At 39.9% G+C, this 23,917-nt stretch overlaps 1 protein-coding gene and 4 non-coding genes across 6 annotated transcripts in view; 2 read left to right on the top strand and 3 right to left on the bottom strand.

Moving 5' to 3' along the window:
* Positions 1 to 23,917, bottom strand: part of LOC128382231 (partitioning defective 3 homolog) — a 349,665-nt gene that overhangs the window by 300,398 nt on the left and 25,350 nt on the right. For both annotated transcript variants that reach the window (XM_053342215.1, XM_053342216.1), the window contains exon 2: positions 6,462 to 6,563. In XM_053342215.1, the coding sequence (XP_053198190.1) occupies positions 6,462 to 6,563 (102 nt within the window). The remainder of the gene's footprint in view (positions 1 to 6,461; positions 6,564 to 23,917) is intronic.
* On the bottom strand, positions 2,437 to 2,508 carry trnaw-cca (transfer RNA tryptophan (anticodon CCA)). The gene has a single exon. It is a non-coding gene; the product is annotated as a tRNA-Trp (tRNA).
* On the top strand, positions 4,018 to 4,089 carry trnaw-cca (transfer RNA tryptophan (anticodon CCA)). Its single transcript has one exon. It is a non-coding gene; the product is annotated as a tRNA-Trp (tRNA).
* trnaw-cca (transfer RNA tryptophan (anticodon CCA)) lies at positions 11,271 to 11,342 on the top strand. Its single transcript has one exon. It is a non-coding gene; the product is annotated as a tRNA-Trp (tRNA).
* trnaw-cca (transfer RNA tryptophan (anticodon CCA)) lies at positions 18,410 to 18,481 on the bottom strand. The gene has a single exon. It is a non-coding gene; the product is annotated as a tRNA-Trp (tRNA).

Raw genomic sequence — 23,917 nt, 5'->3', positions numbered from 1 at the left:
AGAGAGATCATTTCTTTAGTCTTATTGGTGTTTCAAATCAATGAATTTTCAATTGTAGTGGTGGTTAGTGGTTGTAGTGGTTCATCTTAGCTCTAAGACTGGTTTCATATGAGTGGTTTGATTGGAATCCACTGTTGCCTCTCCACCTACAGAATAGAAAACTCATATAATACAGCAAAAATCAAATGGGGCTCCATGGACCCATGAAAACGTTCAGGAACCACAACAACGGGCAGATTAATCATACCAGTAGTTAAAGAGATGCACAGCAAATATAGAGTGTACGGAGTCCACAATGTGTGTGCTGAATGCATCACACTGTCTGAGAGACGATGGTGAGAGACAGCCAACCAGACACAATGGTCTTCAATCTATGCCAAAACAGGCTACATTCACTCACAAACACACACACATATGCGCGCACACACACACACACACACACACACACACACACACACACACACACACACACACACACACACACGCACACACACACGCACACACATACACACAGACAAACAGAGTAATTAGTCTTTGATTTCCCCCGGCAGTGTTCTGGTACCAGGGGGCAGCTGCTGGGACCCTGCTTTAGCCTTGGCTAATTTCACTCACGGCTTGATCTCGACCCAGCACAGGTGCCCACTTGGCACCCGACCGCTGTTGCCATGGCAATTGCCAACTTCAGGGGCCAAGGAAATGCCAATTCTCCAAGGAGCTCAACCACAGGAGCACAGGAACCATTGATGAGGTACTCATTAAAAACAGACCACATTAGCACCGCCAGAGGAGGCAGTCTGGTCTGGACAGTTCAGTGAGTTTTAAGTAGCCATTTTCTTTTCAATAGGTGTGTTTCTTATGTGCTTATTATATGTGTTTTTTCCCTTTATAAATGATGTGTCAGACTGAGCTGGTATATATTCCCAAAAAAACAAAAAAGACTGACATCTGCTCTGTGCAGCAGACAGCATACACACATTAAGTGTAGACTGCTATATCCTGGACTTTACTGCCTCCTTGTGGTTCATGGGTGTCACTGCAATTCCTACAGGTCCACAACTGCATGCACCTGCTTTAAAACAGACTACACTGATCTGCTGATTCAGGTACTTCTGCTGTAATGAGCTTCTTCCGTTAATCGACCCTGAGGATTCACCCTGCACTCATTAAGCTCAGGAGACTCTGACTCACCTCTGTTAACGAGGGAGATCCACACTTTAAACATCAAGGGACAGAGCCACTGAAATCATCTTCACTTACTTGCTTTAGACAAAACATCAAAATGGCAACTTACACAATAAGCAATGATGCTCAATGAAGAAGAGAAGGGTTAATACTGTTTGAGGACAAGAGAGAAACAGTTAAGCAGTGAATGGAAAGGCAGTCACAGCCATAAAACATCACATCAGACCTGGGAAAATTATTTAGCTATAGGCTGTGATGTCATCCAAAGACATGCCCAGTGTGTGTGCAATGCAGTCTTGATACAGTGTGTTATACTGTTGTTGAATCTAAAACAATATCTGAGCTGGAAATGGTTAATGAACTCTGCTTCTGCATCAGACAGTGAGTCTGTCTTGTACAACAACAATAGTTTCCTGGTTTTGTATATCATTTTAATTGCCAGTGCAATGGCCCAATTTTCCCGCAATGAACATTAAAGTGGAAAGTAATTTGGCAGATCACACCCATTCCATTCCTTAATAAACTCATTTCAACACAACCATATTGTGAATTTCTTACCTAAGGCCATCTTCTAAGCAGGAGACATTTTAATTGTCACATTGCCATCTGGTGTATGCATTACATGCCTGTATCAAAGCCATTTCCAGTCATTTAAGAGCTATCACAAGTGTTATTTCACAGGCTTCTGGCAGGAGGAAGGGTTCCACCTCCTTCCTGGACACTCTACACTGACTGAAACTTTTTGAATGAGCTTGTGTCACTTGCATGGAGCTCAGTCAATTCTGCTGAAGATGTGGCAGCTTAATTATAAAGAATAGGGCAATAGTCTCAAATTAAAGTAATGTATCAGCAGTGTGTCTAAGTACAGTCAGACCATGGTCTCTAACATCTAACTAATATAGCTGGGCTAATAGACATTTTTCAGTTATTATGAGTATGTTGTAGTAATTGAATAATCCTCATGACAGCTTCCATCTAAGACAAACATACAGGGAAGGATTGACTCCACTTTCCTCAAGTCACGTGAACTCCATGTGATCCTGTAAAATTAAACAAGCACTTCATGTACACCACTGTGTTGTTATTTTAGCTTAAGCTTATTATTTTCTCTATACGTGTGTATGTGTTCTTATTATCATATTCATGGCACTAAGTGTTAGAGTTGTTGTTTGTGACAGAGTGTTTTATTAAGCTGCATTTCTATTCACTGTAGTGAGGGACTGTTCTTGAATGTACTATAGACCTGAAAAGCTTTGACCTTGACGTGATTTGAACACGCAGCCTTCTGATCTGGAGTCAGACGCGCTACCGTTGCGCCACAAGGTCCTCTGAAGGATAACAAACTGCATCAATGCAGAGACGAGATAATCACACCTCAGGAAGACATTTGTACACAGTATAAAAACAATGACAGCTCTAAGAACATATTATACAGCTGTTGATTATTGGAAAACAATCAAACAAAAGAAATTCTGTTTGATTGTCCTGGATGGAAAACAAAAACAGCTTTTCCTCTGCCAACATGCTATTACACATTTCAGTCCAGCTGGTGGCAGTAGTGGATCAGAAAGCTGGCATTACAACTGTCAATAAACAACAAAGAGAACAATAAAGGTACAACCTATCAAATCAAATATGCAATGCATTCACAAAAGTATCAGACAGTCATAGACAGACGATATGGAGCTAAAAGACTTTCTCTGTTTAAGTGAAACTTTTCAGCACCTTGATAGTACTGTGTCTCTATTACTTTTGTGATCTTTGTATTGATGGAGCAAATAAGACATCAAATCATAATCTCATTAGAATGATCTCTACAAGGGCGTGAATACACACAAAGCTCCAAGTAACACTAGACCCAAACTACAGCAGAGTGATTTGTACAACACAAAACTAACCCCTGACCTCGACAAACTGTAGAAATACACGCTCATATTAATGATGCATGTGAAATACAAGTTAGATCATCATTGTACAAATCTGTGAAGCACGGACAGGCTCCAGCATGTAGCTCTGTGACGGTGTATGAATCACAGCATGGTAATCTAACTGCTGAACCGGAGCCAGGCATCTCACATACCACACACACACCTCAGATTCAAAAGGCTTTGCAGGGCACGTGCTCCCAACGGCAAAGGGACCGAAACTTGGAAAATGACATTGGTAGTTTCTACATGAACTCTCCTCCGCTCTGTTATCTCTCCATGTCAACTTTAGTGACTCATGTGACTAAACACAAATCTATTTTTGGAACCATCTAAAATGTAATATCAACACTCGGTAAACTTATATTACTGTTTTTTCTTCTGTGTGTGTTTTTTATCAACACCAATACCAGTCACCATATTGTAGCTGATGATTTTAAAGACAAATACTGAGTAAATATGAGATAGAGTAATCTATAAGAAGAGACCAGTATAATAATGAATATACACTCATTTTCAAATTCAGATATGAAATCCACAACAGAGATCTCTCACATCAGTTTCATTGTTTACATGGTGACTATTTGAGTCTACTGAGCTACATTTTGCTTTCAATTTTTATAATATTTACATTGGCTTCAACGTCTGCCATTAGTTTAATCATTTGACACGGTAGTCTTGTTCCTCTTAATAACAACTATTAAGTTAGCTACAGGTTTCATTATTTTCCCTTTACTGCAAAAATATTATGATGTACTATGTGCTCTAAGGGAGGAGATGTGTGTGTATGTCAGGTTGCCTGAGATCTCGAAACTGAACACATCTGACATACTGCTTTTTAAAAGAAGTGGCAAGAGGGAAGATGAAAACTTAATGTCAAGTTATGTCAGAGAAAGTGTAATGGTGTCAGGACCTCGTGGCGCAACGGTAGCGCGTCTGACTCCAGATCAGAAGGTTGCGTGTTCAAATCACGTCGGGGTCATTGAGTTTTAAGGTAGTGAAACGGCTGCACTCAGGCCATCTGCTAATGTACTACAACAAAAGCTTTGCATACATCATATCAACAGCAAACAGCAAACAACAATCAATTGCTAGCAAATAAGGAGAATAGAAATTATGAACTTTCATTGCAAAAAAATGATATGGAAGCAATGCGTCTTCTCATTAGGACTGACTGAACTCACTTAAAAACTAAAGACAAAAACCTTCAGCTGATGATAACTGAATGGATTATTCCTGTAAAAAAATATGTTTATGTTTAAATGTCAATACTATTGAGATTCAGAATATGGTTTTCAAAGTGAACACAGTATAAAGGAAGCCCGTTAAAGCAATACATACATAAGAATGGGAGCAGTGATGTCATTAACGAGTTAAAACGAACAGGTCTGGTGAACTGTGTTCCTGCCTGTTAGTAGATTACAGTAAAACAAGGACAGAGGCAGTAGCTGATGGCGGGAACTGGAAAGACTGGCTCAGCTACTACAACTATACACACACACAAAAGCAAACATACACACTGAGATAAAATCCTGTATGTCTACCCACACACTCACACTCACACACACACACACACACACACACACACACACAGACAGACAGACAGACAGACAGACAGGGCTGTTTCAATGGTGTAAATTCAGTTGGTCTAGCCTACAGTCAGCTGAGCTATAAACTCTACTGCATGTCATTGACAAACTGTCAACAGACTTTTACTACAGTATGTCTGTTATCTTTCATTTTTACTGTTGAAGGTTACAGTTATGTAGTACACTCCAGTCATCCTGTAATGCGCTGGCTTCAACTGAGACAAATCAGCTGTTTGCCTGTAAATTAGTGTAAACAAAACAAGAACCTTAACATTTTGAAATGCTAATGATATGCAGTGTTGTGCTTTGAGCGAGACTGTAATAAGCTGATATGACCACCAGGGGGAGCTTGTATTCACAGTATCACAACAAACATCACAACGTACATACAGTGTCAAGTACATTGTTTTGCTAGAACTGTTTCTTCTTTCCTGTGTGAGAGGAGAGGAGAGGAGAAGAGAGGAGAGGAGAGGAGAGGAGAGGAGAGGAGAGGAGAGGAGAGGAGGGTTTCCGACAGCAGGTGCAAAACAGCTGCTCTCACCACTGATCCCACCTGATGCGTAACCATGGCACCTACCACACAGTCATTAAAAGGTGAATAAATGCACATGCACACATGCTTTCCTTTTCTTTCATACACAGTCTCTCATTCACATCCAAACGAAAACTAAAACCCAAAAACAATACCACATGTTTTCAGAAAGATCAACTGCTTAAATCAGTTAACAGCTCACCACACTGCTTTAAGTATATTTCAGGTGTGGGAGATGTACTATTCAACATAAAACAGCAAGACGGCAAACACAGTTGTCTTTAGAAGAATACTGTGTTAGACTTCACAAGACAGCAGTGGCTCTCAGACATCACATATCCTGAGAACACTGCTAACAGATAGGAATCAAAATTTCTCATCGGCTTCAAACCCACATGTTTCATCATCACTGAGAGGGATACATGATACTGGCTTTAATCTTTGAATTGATTAGAACACCAGATAAATCACCTGTATCCTAACTACAGTAGAATAGACTGTAGTGTTGACTATTATTGTATTCATTACATCAAGTGAGTAACTCTGTATTTATTAACTGTGGAGCAACTTCTAGCTGCAAACTGGAAAAGAAAATCATTTAACCCATTTCCTTCTTATAGCTCACTAACTGGCGCAACATTAAAGCATCAGCTAGTGACTCAGGTGTAGTCAGTACTATTCCCATAAGAGGGATACAGGGGGATTGTGGGTAATCATTTACAGCTGGTCTGGTGGGTCCATCTGGGAGTGTGATATCATGCTGCTTCTGACATGCATTTTGCCCACACACACTCTTATATAGGCAAATATAGGAATATATACACACACACACACATACACATCAAAGTGAAACCAGAATGTAACACTGCGGACATGCATCATTCAAGCATCCACAGATATGAAAGCTATGGACAAATGCCAACAGGTGGAAATGATTAAATAGAGAACATGGTGGTGCGCAGTAGTTTACCGTTTTGTAATGTTTTAGTTAATGATATGACAGTAAAAGCACACAATAATCATAAGCACATGTCAGTGAAAGTCTCTGTTGTTCTGCCAAAGTTTCAAGTTTAAGAGTTCAGCAGCTATTCAATTTATTTTTTAGCAGGAGGGAAAACTGAATGGAAATGGGGTGAGCATGACAAGAAACGTATAAATAAATAACACTATGCAAACACACTATGCAAACACACCTTTTCTCTTAATCTCACGCACACAAACACTCTGACTCACCCTATCTTTGTCGTCCGCTACGTCACACAACACATCATCCTGGTCCAGGATGCCTCCATCTCCATGTTCCAACCTGTGCACCTGAACCCAGTAGCTGGAGTCCTGGAAAAAAAGAGAAAGTATTAGCTTTATAATGAGATCAGCTGTATTTGCGCCATATAGATTTATGGATTTATGTCGTTATGCAGCATTGCCAGGCCAAAGGAATTAGCAGCCCGTGCCCTAACGAATCAGCTGATCTAATCACCATAATGATCCACTCAGCTGGCACACAGAGGCTTTGCCGTGTTATGGACTGACATCACGATCGCAGTTATGAAATATTTTAATCCCCTGCTGGATAGCCTGCGGAATAAGTGTACGGCTCAAACCTTTCTTCATATGGTATTAGAAAAGGGAATTAATGTGAAATACAAGTCTAAAACGGAGGTTTCAACACACACCCACTCTCCTCCATTCAGTTCAAAAATACTGTATTTCACTGCTTTTTTTTCTTCTGAATATAAATATTGTTCACACATACTGCATTCAGGTACAGTATATGCAGCAGTGCAGATTTAGTCCCAGATAAAGTCAGTATGCTTTCAGTTTAAAACACCTAACTACAATACATATCATCTCATAGAATTATAATCAGCAGTGTGGCCTTTTATAGGAGCATTTCCCAAAATATAACACAATACTGAATTTTTATAATAGATGGTACCACATAATAATGATTGTCACTTTTCATACTGTAAAACAGAGTGCACATAATGTAACGTGCTACATGGATTGAAGTGCTGAGTTATGCAGTTCCTATCAATAGTGTGAGAAGCTTCCATGTGCAATTGTAAGAAGGTCTGTATAGTGTTTTATTCCACTTGACATATATCCAGTAGTGTTGGTTTACTAGCTAAAATGACTTGTTGATCTTCTATGGTGTGCTGGGTCTGAGCAGTATATACATTCTATTCATATACACACTGCATATTTTCATGCTATTACATTTGACATTTTGTGAGTGATACGCCCAAAATAATGAAAAGCAGTAGCACGGATACATACCTCCTCCACCCAACACAACATAGACAATAGTGTCTGGCGAAGCTCAGTGACAACGAATGGAATAATGACAGGTCTCTGTATGTTATATTAAGACATAATTACATACGAGATAAGGCTTTACGGAATAATACATGTTCATAGGTCAGACATGCTTCAGTAAAGTCTCAGTAGTCTAGTATGAGTCTATGTAAAAAATAAATAAATAATAAAATAAATCTAGTATGATTTGGGTTATTACAGTAAGGTCAGTAAAGGACACTGTATTAAATAACAGCTTCATGTTGAACCCTTAATATAAACACAATACTCTCCATTGGATTCCATGCATGTTTGATATTCAACCATAAGATGTTTAACTGACTAAAGGCCTCTCATTTTCTCCATTCTCCTTCTTCCTTGCTTCCTCCCTCCCTCGCTCTGGCTTTCCTGGGCTCATAGCCTCTGAGCACTGAAGCATGATGGCCCGGGCCAGACGAGAGAGTAAAGAGAAAGCTCTCAGCTCAGTGACTGTCCTTCCTGCTTCGCCGTGTCAGGAAAAGAATGTCCTCGTTCTTTTGTTTCTATTCTGTTCTTCCCTCCGTTTCCCCTCCCTCTGTCTCTGTTCCTCTGTGCTCTCTCTCTCTCTCCTCCGAGCTGAGCTGTCGTCGGCTCTGCGGTTAAATGCCTTCATGCACGGCTCTGTTGTACTGAGCTCCATTGCGGTTCACCAGGCAAAAATGGTCCAAAATCATGAAGGGAATGATTGTGTGGTATTTTCCTTCCTTCTGAGGTTATTAGGAGGGAAATGCTGGGGAGGAGGAAGGGAAACTATTGTGAATTTATCAGGTATGTTTCCAAAAGACAAGACGAGAAATTGGAAGCAAAGAACGTTGTTTGACTAGCAGGCCAACGTTGTAGCGTTATTTGACTAGCAGGCCTAACTTTAACGCAGTCCAACCTGACAGAAATATGAATACAACTAAATTTATGCTACAATACCACCACAAAACAGAACCCAAAAGAAGAAGACAGTGCAAAAAAACCCACCATCTCTGGAAGTCATTACAAACCACTAACTGACCCTCAGCTTTAAAAAGGAAGAAAAAAAACATCTAAATGTTCAAACATTAACACAATCTATGTCTGTGGGCATGTTTGGTCCTGATCCAGGCTGGGCTTGTTCCTCAGATGGATTAGAAGGAACAAATATGTTTCTGAGAGGAGCTCAGCCATAAATCCCAGAAACACGCTTGGGACGGGACATCTGAGTTTGACGAACACTTCTCAGATTTGACTTGGTTAAAGTAATGTAGGAGCTTTATATCGCCTCTGCTTTTCCTCCGATGAGCCGAAAGGCAGTGAGATTTCATAGTTCAAAGACTCCTGATTACAGGCATTAGTGGAGAGTTCATCACCGACTTTGGGATTGAGATGAGTTTTGTGTTTTGGGAGGTCGTCTCTATAATGCTTTGGCGTAAATACCGAGCTCTTAACTGCCACGCATGATTTTTTTTTTTCCCCTAGTGGATACTAAGCATTAGTAAAGACCTCCTTAGACACAGCTGCTCATGTTAGCCACTGGGATCCCAAAAAATCCCAAAGGTCAAATTCAGTTTAGCCTTTTTAGTGTCGTTCACCCCTTCTCTCCAGAGAAATGAGGATATACTATGTTGTGCATGTCTTTTGTAATAATAATGAGATCTTTTCTCAAGGATTTTGCCAAACAAAGACCTGATTGATTCACAGCTGTATTAAAAACAATGCCTTTAAAATATGAAAATTAATATACTGTCTATGTTAGCTTTGTCAAGTGTGACATGAGTTCAGGGGCAAACCTAAGTCTACATTAAGCGAGCAAAGATTTACTTCTTTCACATATGAACACATATGGGCTTCATCAGAAGTTAATCACCAAAAGTATGGACAGCAGTGTAAATGGAGTGTGGAGAAACAGAGAAGGAGCGCGCTGTCCCACAATGGCTGCATTGTGATGAAGTCATTTGTATTACTTTAGAGTACAGTACAGTAACAGCAGGTAGGGGAGGACAGCAGCGAGAGTTGATAAAGTGTGAGCGCACTCGGCGGTCGACCTCGGGTCACTTTGTTACTATTGTCTCTGCTGCTAAATCAACACGTCACACATGTATAGTTGCAATGCACCTCTACAAAAAGTTGGGAGGTGTGCTCGTCTACTGGATACACTAACAAGCCTAGACAGTGAGTCATAAAGTGAAGTACTGTAAAGTTGAAACAAACAGGAAATTAATCATTAAAACTGTTGTAAGTCTTATGGTAATCTTTAGAGTAGAAACTTAAAGCCCATATCAGATCCACACAACACGACTTTAGTGTTGCTCAAGTGAAGCCAAGTCTCATATTCCCCCTAGTTTAAAAGAATAGAGCTTTCACTTCCCACCCTATCACTATTCAAGCCCTAATTAATTTTACTCAGAAACAATAAGCCAGCATGGTTTCATTTCATTAACAAAGGAATAAAAAAGTACAATCAAAGCAGAGGGAAACGTGAGAAAACCACACATGTGCCCTTTACTGCACAACAGTAAGAAGGATGATAGAAAACCTGTAGAGACCAGTGGAACTTGTGTTGAGAAAATAATAATCAACACTCTTAAGTTACATTAGTGTCATGTGAAATGTAACTTTTCAGCTTGAAGCAACATTTTCAGGTCAGGTACACAGTGTTTGAAAGGTCAGCCACCTCTTGTACTGCTACAGAGGAGCTACAAAGTACTGAATCTATGATAACAAGTAACAAGTACTTAAAAACTCTATAACCAATCAACACTATCTTTAAAATCACTGGCATACTAATGTCATCATGTTACAAATGATGTATTTTAATTACTGTCACTAGAGTCAAGAGCATGTAAGAAAAAGAGATACATTTCACAGCTAAGTACAAATGTAAGGGGAGTAGCTTCAGTTGTTCTCATGTCGTGTTGCCAAACTCCACAGCACAGTAATGTATGCTTGGTTTCACTTTAATGAGATATGAGTGTAACAGATGCAGCAGCAGCAGTGCAAAATGAGCCAGACTTGCTGATTATGTATCATGAGCAGTATGTAAATGGGAGATGTGGTTACATGCTGAACATATAAAAAAAAAAAAAGGAGGACATGAATAAAGTGACTTGGTGCCTGCTGTGTTGACATTGAGCAGATGTGCAGGTTAAAGGCCTTATGTATAGAGCCAATATGAGCAGATATGCAGGGTGTGTTAGTGTGTCTTGTCTGCGGGTCATTTAGTTCACTAGCCTAATGACCTGTTTAGTCACTTGTGAGCTTTACTCATTCATTCACACGCTGAGTGAGTGACATACCACCACCATCCTCTCATCAGGTATCCGCTTATCTGATCCGCTGTAGAAGGTGAAGGGAAACAGAGAGGTGGTTGTTCTCTCTGATACACACACACACACACACACTTGCGACATAAACCCAGACAATAGTTCTCTTCACCCTATTATCTGTCTCTTTGTACCGGAGTGGGTTGCCAGTTCCTGTCAAAGACCACACAAAGACCAGAGCCCTGGAGGAAACTAGAGGAGAGTAGGGGAGTGTGTGAGAAAGTGTGTGTGAGAAGAGAGAGAACATGTGCCCGTGTGTGTGTGTGTGTGTGTGTGTGTGTGTGTGTGTGTGTGTGTGTGTGTGTGTGTGTGTGTTTTATGATTGCTGCTTTCGCTCCTGCAAGTGTTCCTATTCCCACAGGAGGAATGTCAGTGGCTACACACGTTTCTCAAATGTCCAGGGTAATTGCAATAGGACCTCGTGGCGCAACGGTAGCGCGTCTGACTCCAGATCAGAAGGTTGCGTGTTCAAATCACGTCGGGGTCAAAGCTTTTCAGAGTCAGATGCACTACAGTGCAACCGTGCGTTTGCTATCAGTTCAAGGAAAGTGGAATACCTTTGTGTGACATGCATATTAATGAAGGTTACAGAGAGATGCCAGTGGCAGTTCTGTGTTTCTAGTCAGGAATGTGAAGCATTTGGAGATGATCCCGTTAAGACAGAGGAGAAGCAGGATGATACAGTCATATATGAAACATATGAAAAGCGACTGTGTGTCTTATCATCTTAAGATGTAATCAACAAGCACTGCTCTGTACAACTGAAAAAGTGAGAAAGACCTGACAAGAATGCAAGCAGCTGACAAAGGAAGAGTCACAAAGTAGAATAATACTGTGCTCATTATTGTATCCACTTTGTGTATTAAGGACACAGTTGAAGCGTCTTTCAATCAGCGTGGCATGCTGCTATAAGAAGACTTCAACATCTAAAGACAGTTCTCTCTCGAATCAGATTTTAGTCAAATCTAATTCTATGCAGCCTCTCCATCAGCCAATGTGATCCAGGTTACATTAACATCTAGTAAAGGTTGGTCAGGGTTCAAGGTTTGGTCGTGGCTGCTGCCCAAACCTTTCACACCACAAAGCAATTTCAGGTCATTGAATCTGATTATACTATGCCTCATAATTGGGGGGAAAAAAAGACAAATCTCACTGAAGAAAGTATGTGTATGTGCCGTAGCCAAAGGACTCAACGTAAATCAAACACGCCCAGAAGTTTCTGCGATGACATCATTCAGTGTAATATTCATATTGAGATATAATAAGCCTAAACACTATCAATAAAATGACACATCTCAAAAATGAGAACTAGTCATTCCCTTATGTGATCCTTGGTGTGGTCAGCTTCATCATCTATCTCATGATGATTGACATAATAGTGGATGACATCACTCCTCACTACAGCATTGTCCTGATCATTCAAGCTGGTTGAATTAAGTTTGAATGCCAGTGACTTGATAAAAGAATACTACTTGCACTTACACTTGAAGCTGGTTGATTAGGAATTTTAAAGCTGTTATCTGCACTGAAGTGAGAAAATATTTCTTTTCAAGCTTAACTTGAAATTTACAAAAAAATATATATTAGAATAATAAGAGAATAAGCAAAAAATTCACTAAAATCTCAACAAGTCATTATAGATTCAACTATGGAATCTCCAGACTTTCTCTGTGCGATCAAGAGGCTTAGATAGCACCATTAGGCTATGACCTCTGACCTCTGGAAAGACAGACTCATCTCAGTAAATCACCACTTCGACCCAGTAGTTCAACCTCTCAACCTCCCGCTTTCAGGGTTTGTGCTCAGCGGCACAATACTGGCTGTGATTTATAGAGTGTATGTTCTCCCCTGTGAGTCATAAACACTGGTGTCACAAACGAGCCTTTTCTGCCTCTCTTGAGCACACACACACACAGCTGGACCACACAGATTAACACACACACACACCTCTCAAGCTCCTTATCTTTTCCAAAAGGTTCCCTGTTGCTATCAGGAGAAAGTTAAACAAATGCAAAGTAGAAGATATAGGACAGTAGCTGCTGCTGCTACTACTGCAAGCTCTCATGTATAATGTAGCTTACATGTTCTTCCACATGAGACACAAAACACAAAAAATGTTAAGATTTTGGAGTCAAACTTTTTATGGGGGCAAGATCCTTCATATTCAATCAAGAGTATCAATGCATAATTAAGCAGATTTTCTTTATAGACAAAATAACCATAACTAGCTAATTGTTTAATGCAATCAGGCCTGAGAAGTGAGTGAGTGTGTCTTCTCACACACACACACATATACACACCACAAATGCAACAGCAGTTGATGAATGTGTTTTTATGAAAAACAAATCTTCAAACAACACTTATTACCATCACAGAGATAAGACGACTGATAGATTAACCAAAATCCCGAGAGAATGACTGTGGTTTGGTGTCGCTCTTAATAGCACACTGAAATATCATCTTATGAAAACAAACACAGTGAGGAAATCTGGCGTGATGTGGTGACTGTGTCATCTCATCATAACTTCCCAGTGGAGATGACGCTGCCAATTCATAAAAAGATAAATACTAGTTGTTTATGAAAGCCTTTATTATCCCTAATTGACCCAACAGACGAGTTGGTGTGATGACAGGATTCGCTGAGGTGAGACAGTAGTTGATTTTCTGGTTCAGTTTGGTTCACCAAGTTTGTTTTAGCTCACTAAAATGTACCCAAAACCCCCTGAGGCACAACTTTTACTTTGTAATTGTAAGATTGCCTCTTTAAGCAAGATTTAATTCTTCAGGTTTCAAACTGTTGGCTAACTGTGGGCCAAACTGTGTATGACTGTGTATGTGTGCATGGTTTAGTAATGGGCTTCAGAACCAGTATACTGGGGGGGGGGGGTGTCTTGCACTGGTATTCCCCTATGACAAAGTCACCTCGAGGGTCTCTGCATTATTGATGCCCTGCCTGCACACAGAGACTCCCAACCCACAGAGTATAACACTGAGAGAAATATGACACCTCACAACACACATACATACACACGCTGCACTGCACACACTGGAAGCCTACTGCATATCATTATTTATAAGAGCACACCCCGTTATATAAAGCATGATACAAAGAAACATGTACTGGAGACTTAAAAGCCTCATTTAACAGCCATGAGGAACTTTCATGGTCTTACAGTAATTACGTTGAACACTTTCACACATGGTACATTGTAAGTGCAAACACTGTGGTTGGGCAGCAACCAAACATGCATACATTTTACAACAGTGTTTCTGGAGGGGGGGTACATAGCTCCACCCTGAGTTAAACAGAGATGAACGTACTATATGTGCCCACAGAGGCATAAACAGAGAGGACATTTATTCAAGTTACTTCCACACAGAGACTGTTTTTCAGAGCTGTCTTTCTTATACATAGTGTGGCAGAATAAGGCAGGCTACTTCACCAAGCAACACATATAATTACAATTTTAAATGATCTATATGTGATTTTCTCTAATTAGAATGATATTATAAAGCACAATGAGCTACACTGCAACTTCATATCAGTTCAGTGTCCCTGGTGGCACCGCGCTCTGTGTACAGTTAGAAACAAATTGAAAATACAGAGTCATGAGTATTCCAGACAGCTGTTAACAGCCTGTCTTGGCACGTCGTCAACATTGGCTGGCCTCACTCAAAAATGGGCCAACGACAAACACACACACACAAAAATCTCAAACTTCCTCTCTCATTCACTTATTATTCGAATAAGCAACACACATCATGATTAATCTTTTAGTTCATTCAACTGTTCAGTTGCAATGACAGCATATGGGTCAGTGACTCAGTATCTGCTGTTCAGAAATCCCAAAAGAAGCAAGATCATTAATGAATCTTTCTTCCACCACCTATTTTTTAAAATGGAAATAAACAAACGTTCCCTTTCACTTGCAGTGAAAGACCTAAGTTTAAACATGTCAGCACTAGATTAATAACTCTAACTATGATGTTTTGAGTGCAGGCACATATGAAAGGCTAAAAGATATATATATATAAATGTATGTATGTTGGCCAACAGTTAACATCTCACCACACTGTGCACTACAACAGAGTGCTAGTATTGGAGCCAGAGGTTAGCGAGGGGATCAAGCTGGTAATACGGGCCAGCCTGTCAAACACCGAGCCAAATCCTGCAGCCTCTTGACATGGAGACCCTCCAAATATCTGCCACACCTACACGCACCACAGCCAGAGCTACACTGTCAGTTCCCCAGAGTCTCATACTGTAGCTGTGGAGGGGATAGAAGCAAAAAATATATATATCCCACTGTCATTAAAAGCACAGACAAATGAAGCTTTGTGAATTTGGGATAAGTTTTGTGCGTGGATAAACCTCTGTTGCCCTGCTGCTGTGTGATCTGCCTGAGTAAGGGATTTGTAGTCTCTAAACCCTGTTTCTCCACGACAACTACAACTGCACATATCAACTCTCATGATAAGTACAACATGGAAAGCTAAGCATCTGGTCTGGATATTAAAAAAGCAGGTTGGAGTGTGTGTGAGTGTGTGTGTGTCTGTGTGTCCGCACAGGCCAGACATGCTGCCTCATGGCTCAGCAGGAGCTGGAACCGCTGCTCTGATGAAGGGCTCCCTAACAAATTAAAACAGATCACATGAGGCTCTCATTGAGTAGTTTCATAATGGTACATCATTAAGCCAATTAAAGAGCAAACCTTCAGACAGGATATGCTGATTATTACAGGGTTGCTGTATGTCAGGAGGTAACGTCAATTAGTGAACTTTCACAAGCAAATGTGTTCTACATGATAGCAATAACCACCATAAGGAAGCTATTTAGATGCATGACTTAATAAATAAGCAAAATGAAGGTTAACTGAAGTTATGCATAATTGACATTAAAATAATAATTTTATTGAGTCGTTAAAAAAAAGTAACCCTAATCCTAAATAAGGACTGGACTATGAAGTGTAGAGCACTCACAGTCTGTGTTAGATAGCAGTTAGCATCTTGGCTTGCATCCCAAAGTCACATTTTATTAGCATGTTTATTAGCAATCTGTCTGGAGTGCACAGGGATAGGTAGCTTGTTTGGGCAGCTAGCCAGTTTTATCCCATCTGAGACAAGTGGCCATTAGCAACAGCAGGGGAGCTTTACACACAAACACACACACACACACACACACACACACACACACACACACACACAGTCACACACACAGCACGTTTCCTGTCTTGAGCTTCAAAAACCTCTGGGAATATAGACCATGCTAAATAACATGCATGATTGGGCAGCTGGGGGTGTGCTAAAGGTAAAATGATGTCCACTTGTATATGCAATCACAAGCATAAAACATGCTATAGTGCATTAGTGGTGTATAGAGTAAATTGTGATATAGCAGGATAATGTCTGCAAGCTTTTAAACATTACAGTTGCTATTAAAAAGCAGTATTATTGTGGTTCAGCTGCAATATACGGAATTGTACTGCTAACAGGACACTGTCCTCTCATTGACCCTGTGGATGGAGGAAAGTAAAAAAGGGAAAACATCCTTTAGGGTTTGCTCTGTCAGTTATCAGTCAAATCTAGAGACAGCAGAAGCAGAGGGTGAGAGAGTGTCGTGTTACTGAAAGGACGTTTTAGTGTGAGACCCCTGAGGGAGATGTCCCGTCCAGGCCATCTGCTCAGCCTTGGATTGGACACAGGGAAAGTCAGATTTGGTGCAGATGTTAAATATCTGACTTTTAGGGTGAGCATAATGTAAGATACACATTGACAACTTTCTTTAAATGTCTGTCACAGGTTGTTTTTACATTATACATTACTCATTACCCGTGCATCATTTTCTTTGTATCCTTACAAGATTTAGTTGTAATTTAGTGAAAAAATGATGACAACTGCGGGCATGCTGGTGCCAACATGCTACAAACCAGTATGACTAAAACAAAAAAGACAGGAAAGAAGAGAACAATGAATGAGTGTTTTCATGCTGGATGTGTAACTTTGAAGTTATTGTTACTCAGAGTTTCACACATGCAAAAGAATAATAATAATAATTTTAAAAATAATAATTTTTAACCTGTGAAGCAAAGACAACAGTTTATACTTGAACATTGTCCAAACTGGATAGAAAATACTGCAAATGTCAGTGACAGGCTGACAGTGTAGACTCTGCACGTTAAGGCCTGCTGGTTCAGTAAAACTAGTTGAGCGCTGCCAGACTCTTTGTCTACTTATAGAAGCAGCAGTCAGCAAAAATTTCGGCACACTTTTTGTTTATTATTTCATAAGCGCTGAGGTTATGCTCGCCAGATGGGACCTCTGAACAGGCCAAGAGAAACACAGCGCACACAGTGAATCACCAAGAACAGACAACCCGCAGTGGAGATGTCACGACACACACGGCTCTTTCACCCGACTGCAGATGTGGAGCGCAGCATGGTCACAGAGGTCTTTTTTCTAAGGTTTGTGTTTGTGTGTGTGTGTGTGTGTGTAGGAGGAAGTGCCTAAGGTCTAAATGAGGAACAAACATTATTATTTGCTACTTATTGTGTGCCATTTCAAGAGAAATTCGCATCAGCATCGATGGAAACCGGAGTCCGCTACAGTCAATCAGGAAGTGCAGTGCAGTGAAACAGGTGGCAGGCAGCGCAGACTGTCATCGTATCTGTTGGAGGCTGAGCGCGTGGGACCGTGCACCGGGTGCCATGTTTTGGAATGTAAAATATGAGAAAAGAGGATGTTCATCTGGCTGATATGATCTGTATTTGCAAGGGAAAACAGAAAGTCGGTGTTATTGCTTTGGACAATTTAGACACAGTGTAAATGATAGGTGTGTTCACCACATCTACACTGCAACTGCTGAGCACAAAATTAGCTCACGTGGGGAGTAAAGAGCTCTCTAATAACACCACACAACAGTGAAGGCTAAGTGAATCTGTGTCCCTCATGTGCCCACTGTCTGCCTTCAGCATGACTCCAGGCATGATTCAGCTCTGCCTAAGAAGTGGATTTCCAAACCAAACAATCGAACCCTGATGATGAGCAGTGGTAGTAGACAAGATTTCTGGGTAAAAAAGAAAAAAAAGGTCAGTCATAACCAAACCACAGAGTCCACCCACTGCCCTCCTTCTCACTGCTCTTCTATAGAAACACATATAATTGCAGTATACAGTATACTGTTGATATATTTAGAGTATTTAGAATAAAAATAGCATGTTGTTCTGTATGGAGAATGGATCTACACACAGCCTACATTTACCCGCTTGTTTGTAAGACACTGTAATTACAACTCAGTCTAGTTTTTCAGCTCAGTCACATGTTATGTCTGTCAGTTAAGGTAGAAAGTAGGACTATAAAGCTGGAGGAGGTTGAAAGACAGCTGGCAGCTCCGCCATAGAAACACAAACACAGACAGATACACTGTATGGAAGCACAGTCTGTAATCCATGAGCAAACACCCATACAAGGGAGAAAAAAAAAAAGAGTAGCTGCCATATTTTGACATTCGTGTAGATGCATTCCTTTAATGAGAACACTTTGGACTTTAAAAATCACTGACCCCGACGTGATTTGAACACGCAACCTTCTGATCTGGAGTCAGACGCGCTACCGTTGCGCCACGAGGTCTTATTCCCACAGCTCATAACTTCCATCTCTGACCTGAACTCCAGTCTCCACCCAGAGGCACCACCAGGGGATTTTGGGCCTCATGAAAATATAGCAACACTACACACAGGCCACACCAACCCTGCACAATTACTGTAACCACATCTCTAGAACCCAGCCGACCCATTGAAAGCTTTAAATGACTCTACCTGTGCGGGCTTGCAACTCTCCTGTAGTCCAATACTAACTGTACAATATTTACTAACGCTGAGCTGTGAAAATATAACACTGTGCAGACATGCACACAGCATTCTGCATACAGTGGAATTCACTAGTTGATGCAAGACTGATACACTCTGTAAGTAATGTGCTATAGTCTTTTACACTCTAAATGTAAAACATGTTTAAATGAATAATTCTCTTAACATTAATGAATAACATAAATATAACTTAAATGCAAATTAACCTCTTCAATAAAAATAAATTAACATTATTGAACTAAGTATACTTCCCATTATTATAATTCAAAAGTAATTAATCACTATATTTTCATAATAACAATAAACAGAAATACCCACAGACCTCCTTCAGTTATGTTAAGTAGCATATCATTAAACACAATGCTGCTCACCTCCTTCTTCAGTTCAGGGCTGGTTCATTATTATAGGGAGACGGGGCTACCTGAGACCAGGAGCAGGGAAAACTTATTTAGTATCAATAACTTGCTAAATGTTTACCTGCATTGGTTAAATGTCAGCTAAAAGACGAATGAAATGCAAACACTCATTATGTTCTATGACGACATTAGCAGTAACCATAGACTGTATAGAAGGCAGTAACTAATGTTAGCGTAGCAAAACTAACATTAGCTTGTTTCACTGTGGACTAAACTTAGCTAACAGGTTCATTTCCACCGCTCATGGACTAAACACTCACCTTTATTTAATTAAACATTGGCTGACATACTGTCGCCCTTTCAGTTATCTCGCTCTTCTCTTTCCTTTCTTTGTTTTTCGTTCTTGGAAGCGTGTTTGTATTTTAAGAAGTTATGAAGACACTAGGTTAATAATGCTCCACTCCTCCTCACCTATGCTCCTCACTTGTAATTTACTGCTAGGATTTACCGCGCAAGGTTTGGAAGGACTGAACCATTTCATGAAAACAGAGGGGGGTGTCTGGGCAATACAAAGGTTTTGAATTGTTAATTTTTGCCTGAAACAATAAACATAAACTGTTAGTTTAATGAGTACGTTGTAAATGAAATATTCTATTAATGTCTATTGACCATGAATGTATTATAAGAGCTTATAATACATCTATGGTCTCCACCTATGACAATGACTGTCTGTATTGAAAATAGGAAAAAGTATTACCATCATCTTTGTGACAGACAGGAAGATCTAGTCAGGTAACTGCACTTGATAATCCTCTGACAAGACATAGTGCTGATGAAATGTGTTGAAAATAAATGAACCCAGGTCACTCAAAGGAAATTGAAATTCTCTTGCTTCTTGGCACTATTTACAAAACTGTTTTGTAAAGAATATAGAAACTAGGCTACATAGTGTATATCAAAAAGTAAATGTGCAATAATAAGAATGAATCTGTGCAGTGGGGATAAAGGTGTGTAAGTGTAGAGATGTAAAGTTTCAATCCTCATAAGGCTGTTCCACTCTTAACTACCAATGTGTTGTCAAAATGAATGTTTATCATCTAAAAAACATAATCAACTGAGATCATGTAGCACTGGAGGTAATTATCTCATACTGCACGTTGTGAATTAAATGGATTATGATAAATGGTTTTCAGGTGTGCAATGAAAACATGCTCCAATTTGACATATTTTAACACAACAATACACTGATTTTTTCAAGTTGTGACAGGAACTTCCCAACTGTTGAGTCCTTGCCAAGAAAAGAAAAAAAACACACAGACACAGACACAGAGAGGAGGCAGAGAGAAAGAGATGATGAAAGCCACTTTCCAAAGGAACACTGGGGCAAACATCCAAAATCCACAAACAGTGACGTCTAAAACTTGGAGCCATAGAGTTACAGAAAAGCGATGGACTCAAAAGTACATGAGATGTAAACTAAGGGTAAAAAAAACTGCCATTAAGAGAAGGGAAAGAAGCAATAAAGTCCAGATGTGTGTCAGTATTTGAAATGAGTTGAGTCTTGTGTCATCTTAAGAACTATGTTTACATCTCACCAATTCTCAAACTGCTCTCTAACAACATCTATTAGCTGGTGATAATAAGTGATTACTTGGACATGAACTGACAAAGTGAAGTGGAGGAAGCAGCACTGTGTGTGTGTGTGTGTGTGAGGACGCTCATATTTCTATATAAGCCTGAAAGTAACAGTTCTATTTACAGTGATGGGTCTCTGGAGGATCTGTGTTTGTGTTTGCACGACTGCTGAAAGAGGAAATATGCACTTGGAAAAAGTGTTGCGCTAACAACAACATTGAAGATATTGGAAAAACAGTAAAAGTGAACAGCACATGCAGTGGCCCTCTTCACTTGCCTGATGTCCATTTGTTTTCCAGATTATGTAACAAGAGAAGTATTCTACATCAGCTAAGCTTGGTGCTCCAAACCACAGACAATCATGACCTCTTATTCAGACAGTCAAAACATTCAAACCTGTCTAGTCAATAAAGAAAAGCAAGAAAAAAGGCATCAAAAAAAGAATCAGAGAATCATTCCAGTAACATACAATATCAAGTTTGGAGTTCATATAACCCAAAATAACTATGTTCTATTCTCATATCCTCAGTCCACCTCCCAATTGACTGATGGAAGAGTTTGCTCTGTAGCTGAGGAAATGCTCATTAACCCTGCACAGGAAACAGACAACACATAGGAAATAGTAGTTGAGGCTGAAGAGAGGCAACATCAGTGGGAAACGTCCATATTTGCTGCTTTAAGTGAGGTGAGAAAGGAAGACAGGAAAGGAGGAGGAGGAAGGTAGCCAGGAGTGAAAGTGAGACAGAAAGAGAGAGAGAGAGAGAGAGAGTAAAGGGATTGAGGACAAAGGATGCGTTTAGTGGTTTTCATGAATAGAGTCAACAGTGAAAGAGGAAAAGAAAGTGAGTGAAGTGCAACCGTTTGTAACACAATAGAAGAATATCTGATTTGACACTTGCAGATTATGTTTGAGTTTAAACAGCAGAAGGAAGATTCAAAGTTTAACGACAAAAAAACTGTCTCACTATCCTGCGAATAACCTTCCATTGATGCACCACACGTTCAAACCCTGAAGGCTCTCTGGAGAACACATGCCTCTGAGCACCGATGGTTAACTTTTATCTCTGTAAAATACTTTGTTTACAGCTTGACTTCTGGGTTTGATTTTCTAACAAATAGCATATAAATATAATGCTGTTAAGAAGCCAACTAGAAAGTAAAGCAGTATCAAAGTTGCCTTCTAGCTACACTAACACTTACAGCCAAAGCAACCAGAAAGGTTCAACTCCAAGAATATTAAAATGTCATCAAAATCCTGCATCCTACATTTCTCTAGATACCTTCAAAACTTCACTGGCAGAATTGTTCACGCAAACTATCTGCTCTCGTGTCCAGTTTTACGTAAGAAAGATAACTTTAGCCAATAAGTTCAGAAGGAAAAACTGAGCTGTGATGTGTCAAAAAAGATTTTGTGATGCGGTGGTAGCATATCTGACTCCAGATCAAAAGACTGTATTTTCAAATCATGTGGAGGTCAGTGCAGTGGAGAAATGCCTCCAACAGATCAAAGCTTCACTGCAGGGTTTTGACATGACTAAGCTTCTTTTTTTCAGTCTGGAGAGAGTCCCATCTGAATCAAACTCAACAAGCCGGCTGCTCTCTTCTTTTTCTTTCCCCAAAATGTTTTTTAGAGATATCTCATACCATTTCTATGATGCATGGGGTGGAATACTCATCTATCAACACCTCCATTAATGAGCTAATGCTTGCTGTAAAATCTGAAAGACAGCCAAATGATATATCATGTAAACAGAGATAAAAGCATGTCATATATCTAGATGAATTCATTTAAGGCCAGGAATCCTCATCACATAATGACTTGGTTATAATGATGTCTCCCTAGTTAATGTGCTGCCTGAAGCTCTGTTTTGTCTGTTTAAGCAAAGGTGCCATTTATCATTTTTTCCCATCATTGCAAGTGACTGATTTTGTGTTTATTTTGCTTGAGATGTTATTATGTAAAGTAGCTCGCAGAGTAAAAATCAGCGCCATGGCAAAACTACTCAATGCTTTCCTATAGTGAGGACTAGTGTGGTATGATAATGAACAGGCTTTCATTTACTTTGCAAACATGAAGCAGTGCTTTTTTATTCTTTCTTTAATCCAGACAAAGCTTTGCTGAGTACATGCACTCCTTTTTTAGTACTTCTGTGCCCTGTTAAAACTACATGTTCGCACCTTGATGATGCTTAGTATAACTTCCATCTTTTCAGTGGGACAGCAAGGAGTTCTGTTAATGTTCTTCATTGATTCATATTCAGAAAATGATTCACAGGTGGTGGTTGGATAGATTGGATTTGTGTCTCATATTGCGTTATATCTCTGACATAGGGATCTTCATAAATCTTGGGTGGAGATGATGTTTGCTTGACACACAGGGCTATGTCACAAAGCTACTGAATTCAATCCAGTTTTACTTCAGTCTCTGTTTGATATGCTAGGAAATGCAACTTGACAAGCACGCATTATCGAGTCCGCTCAGATTTATGGAGACCATAAAGAATTAGGGGATAATTATCTCTTGGTTATGACATGTTTTCCTGGACTCATGAGAAACTGTTAACTTGACATTAGCTGATTTAGATTTTCTATTCCATATGAATGCAATTTGCTTCTGTATCTTGGTGTGTCCCTGGTAAGAGCTTGAAGAGCACACGCAGTACAGAACTCATAAAGTCTTGACGCTTGGCAGCATAAGTTGCATTCAAATCCAAAGGCTGATGGAGACGCCTGCTCGCACACACACTGTGAGCGGCCTGTTAGTGCAGCCTAGTTCTTCTTAGTGTCACTGAAACAGACTCCCTGCACTGTGACTAAATGCTGGAATATAGCGTTAGAAGTTTTTCTTAAAAGCCATATCCCTGGTGTCTGAGATTATTCAGCCTGAGAGACAGTATTGCCTCACAGGCCAAAATCTGGATATACTGTGTGCCTTCACCACCCAATATGAACTGTACATTCATCCCTTTACTTATAGTCAGGTTTTAATGCATATGAAGCAGCTGCACACACACGTATATATATGTACAGTGAGACTGTGCAGATGACTTTGAACACTAATGCAACAGTAAAACACTTAAACTGCCAACACTGAGAGTCAACTCTCCTCTCAAGCCCTGCCTAATATAAACCAATAAATCACCGTCTCCAAATCTGTTTATCATCCAGGAAAACACTGGACCTTATAATTCCATAAAACATCAAAC

The sequence above is a fragment of the Scomber japonicus genome, chromosome 21 (assembly GCF_027409825.1).
Source record: "Scomber japonicus isolate fScoJap1 chromosome 21, fScoJap1.pri, whole genome shotgun sequence".
NCBI classification, from domain to species: domain Eukaryota; kingdom Metazoa; phylum Chordata; class Actinopteri; order Scombriformes; family Scombridae; genus Scomber; species Scomber japonicus.
This window is presented reverse-complemented; position numbering and strand designations above follow the sequence as displayed.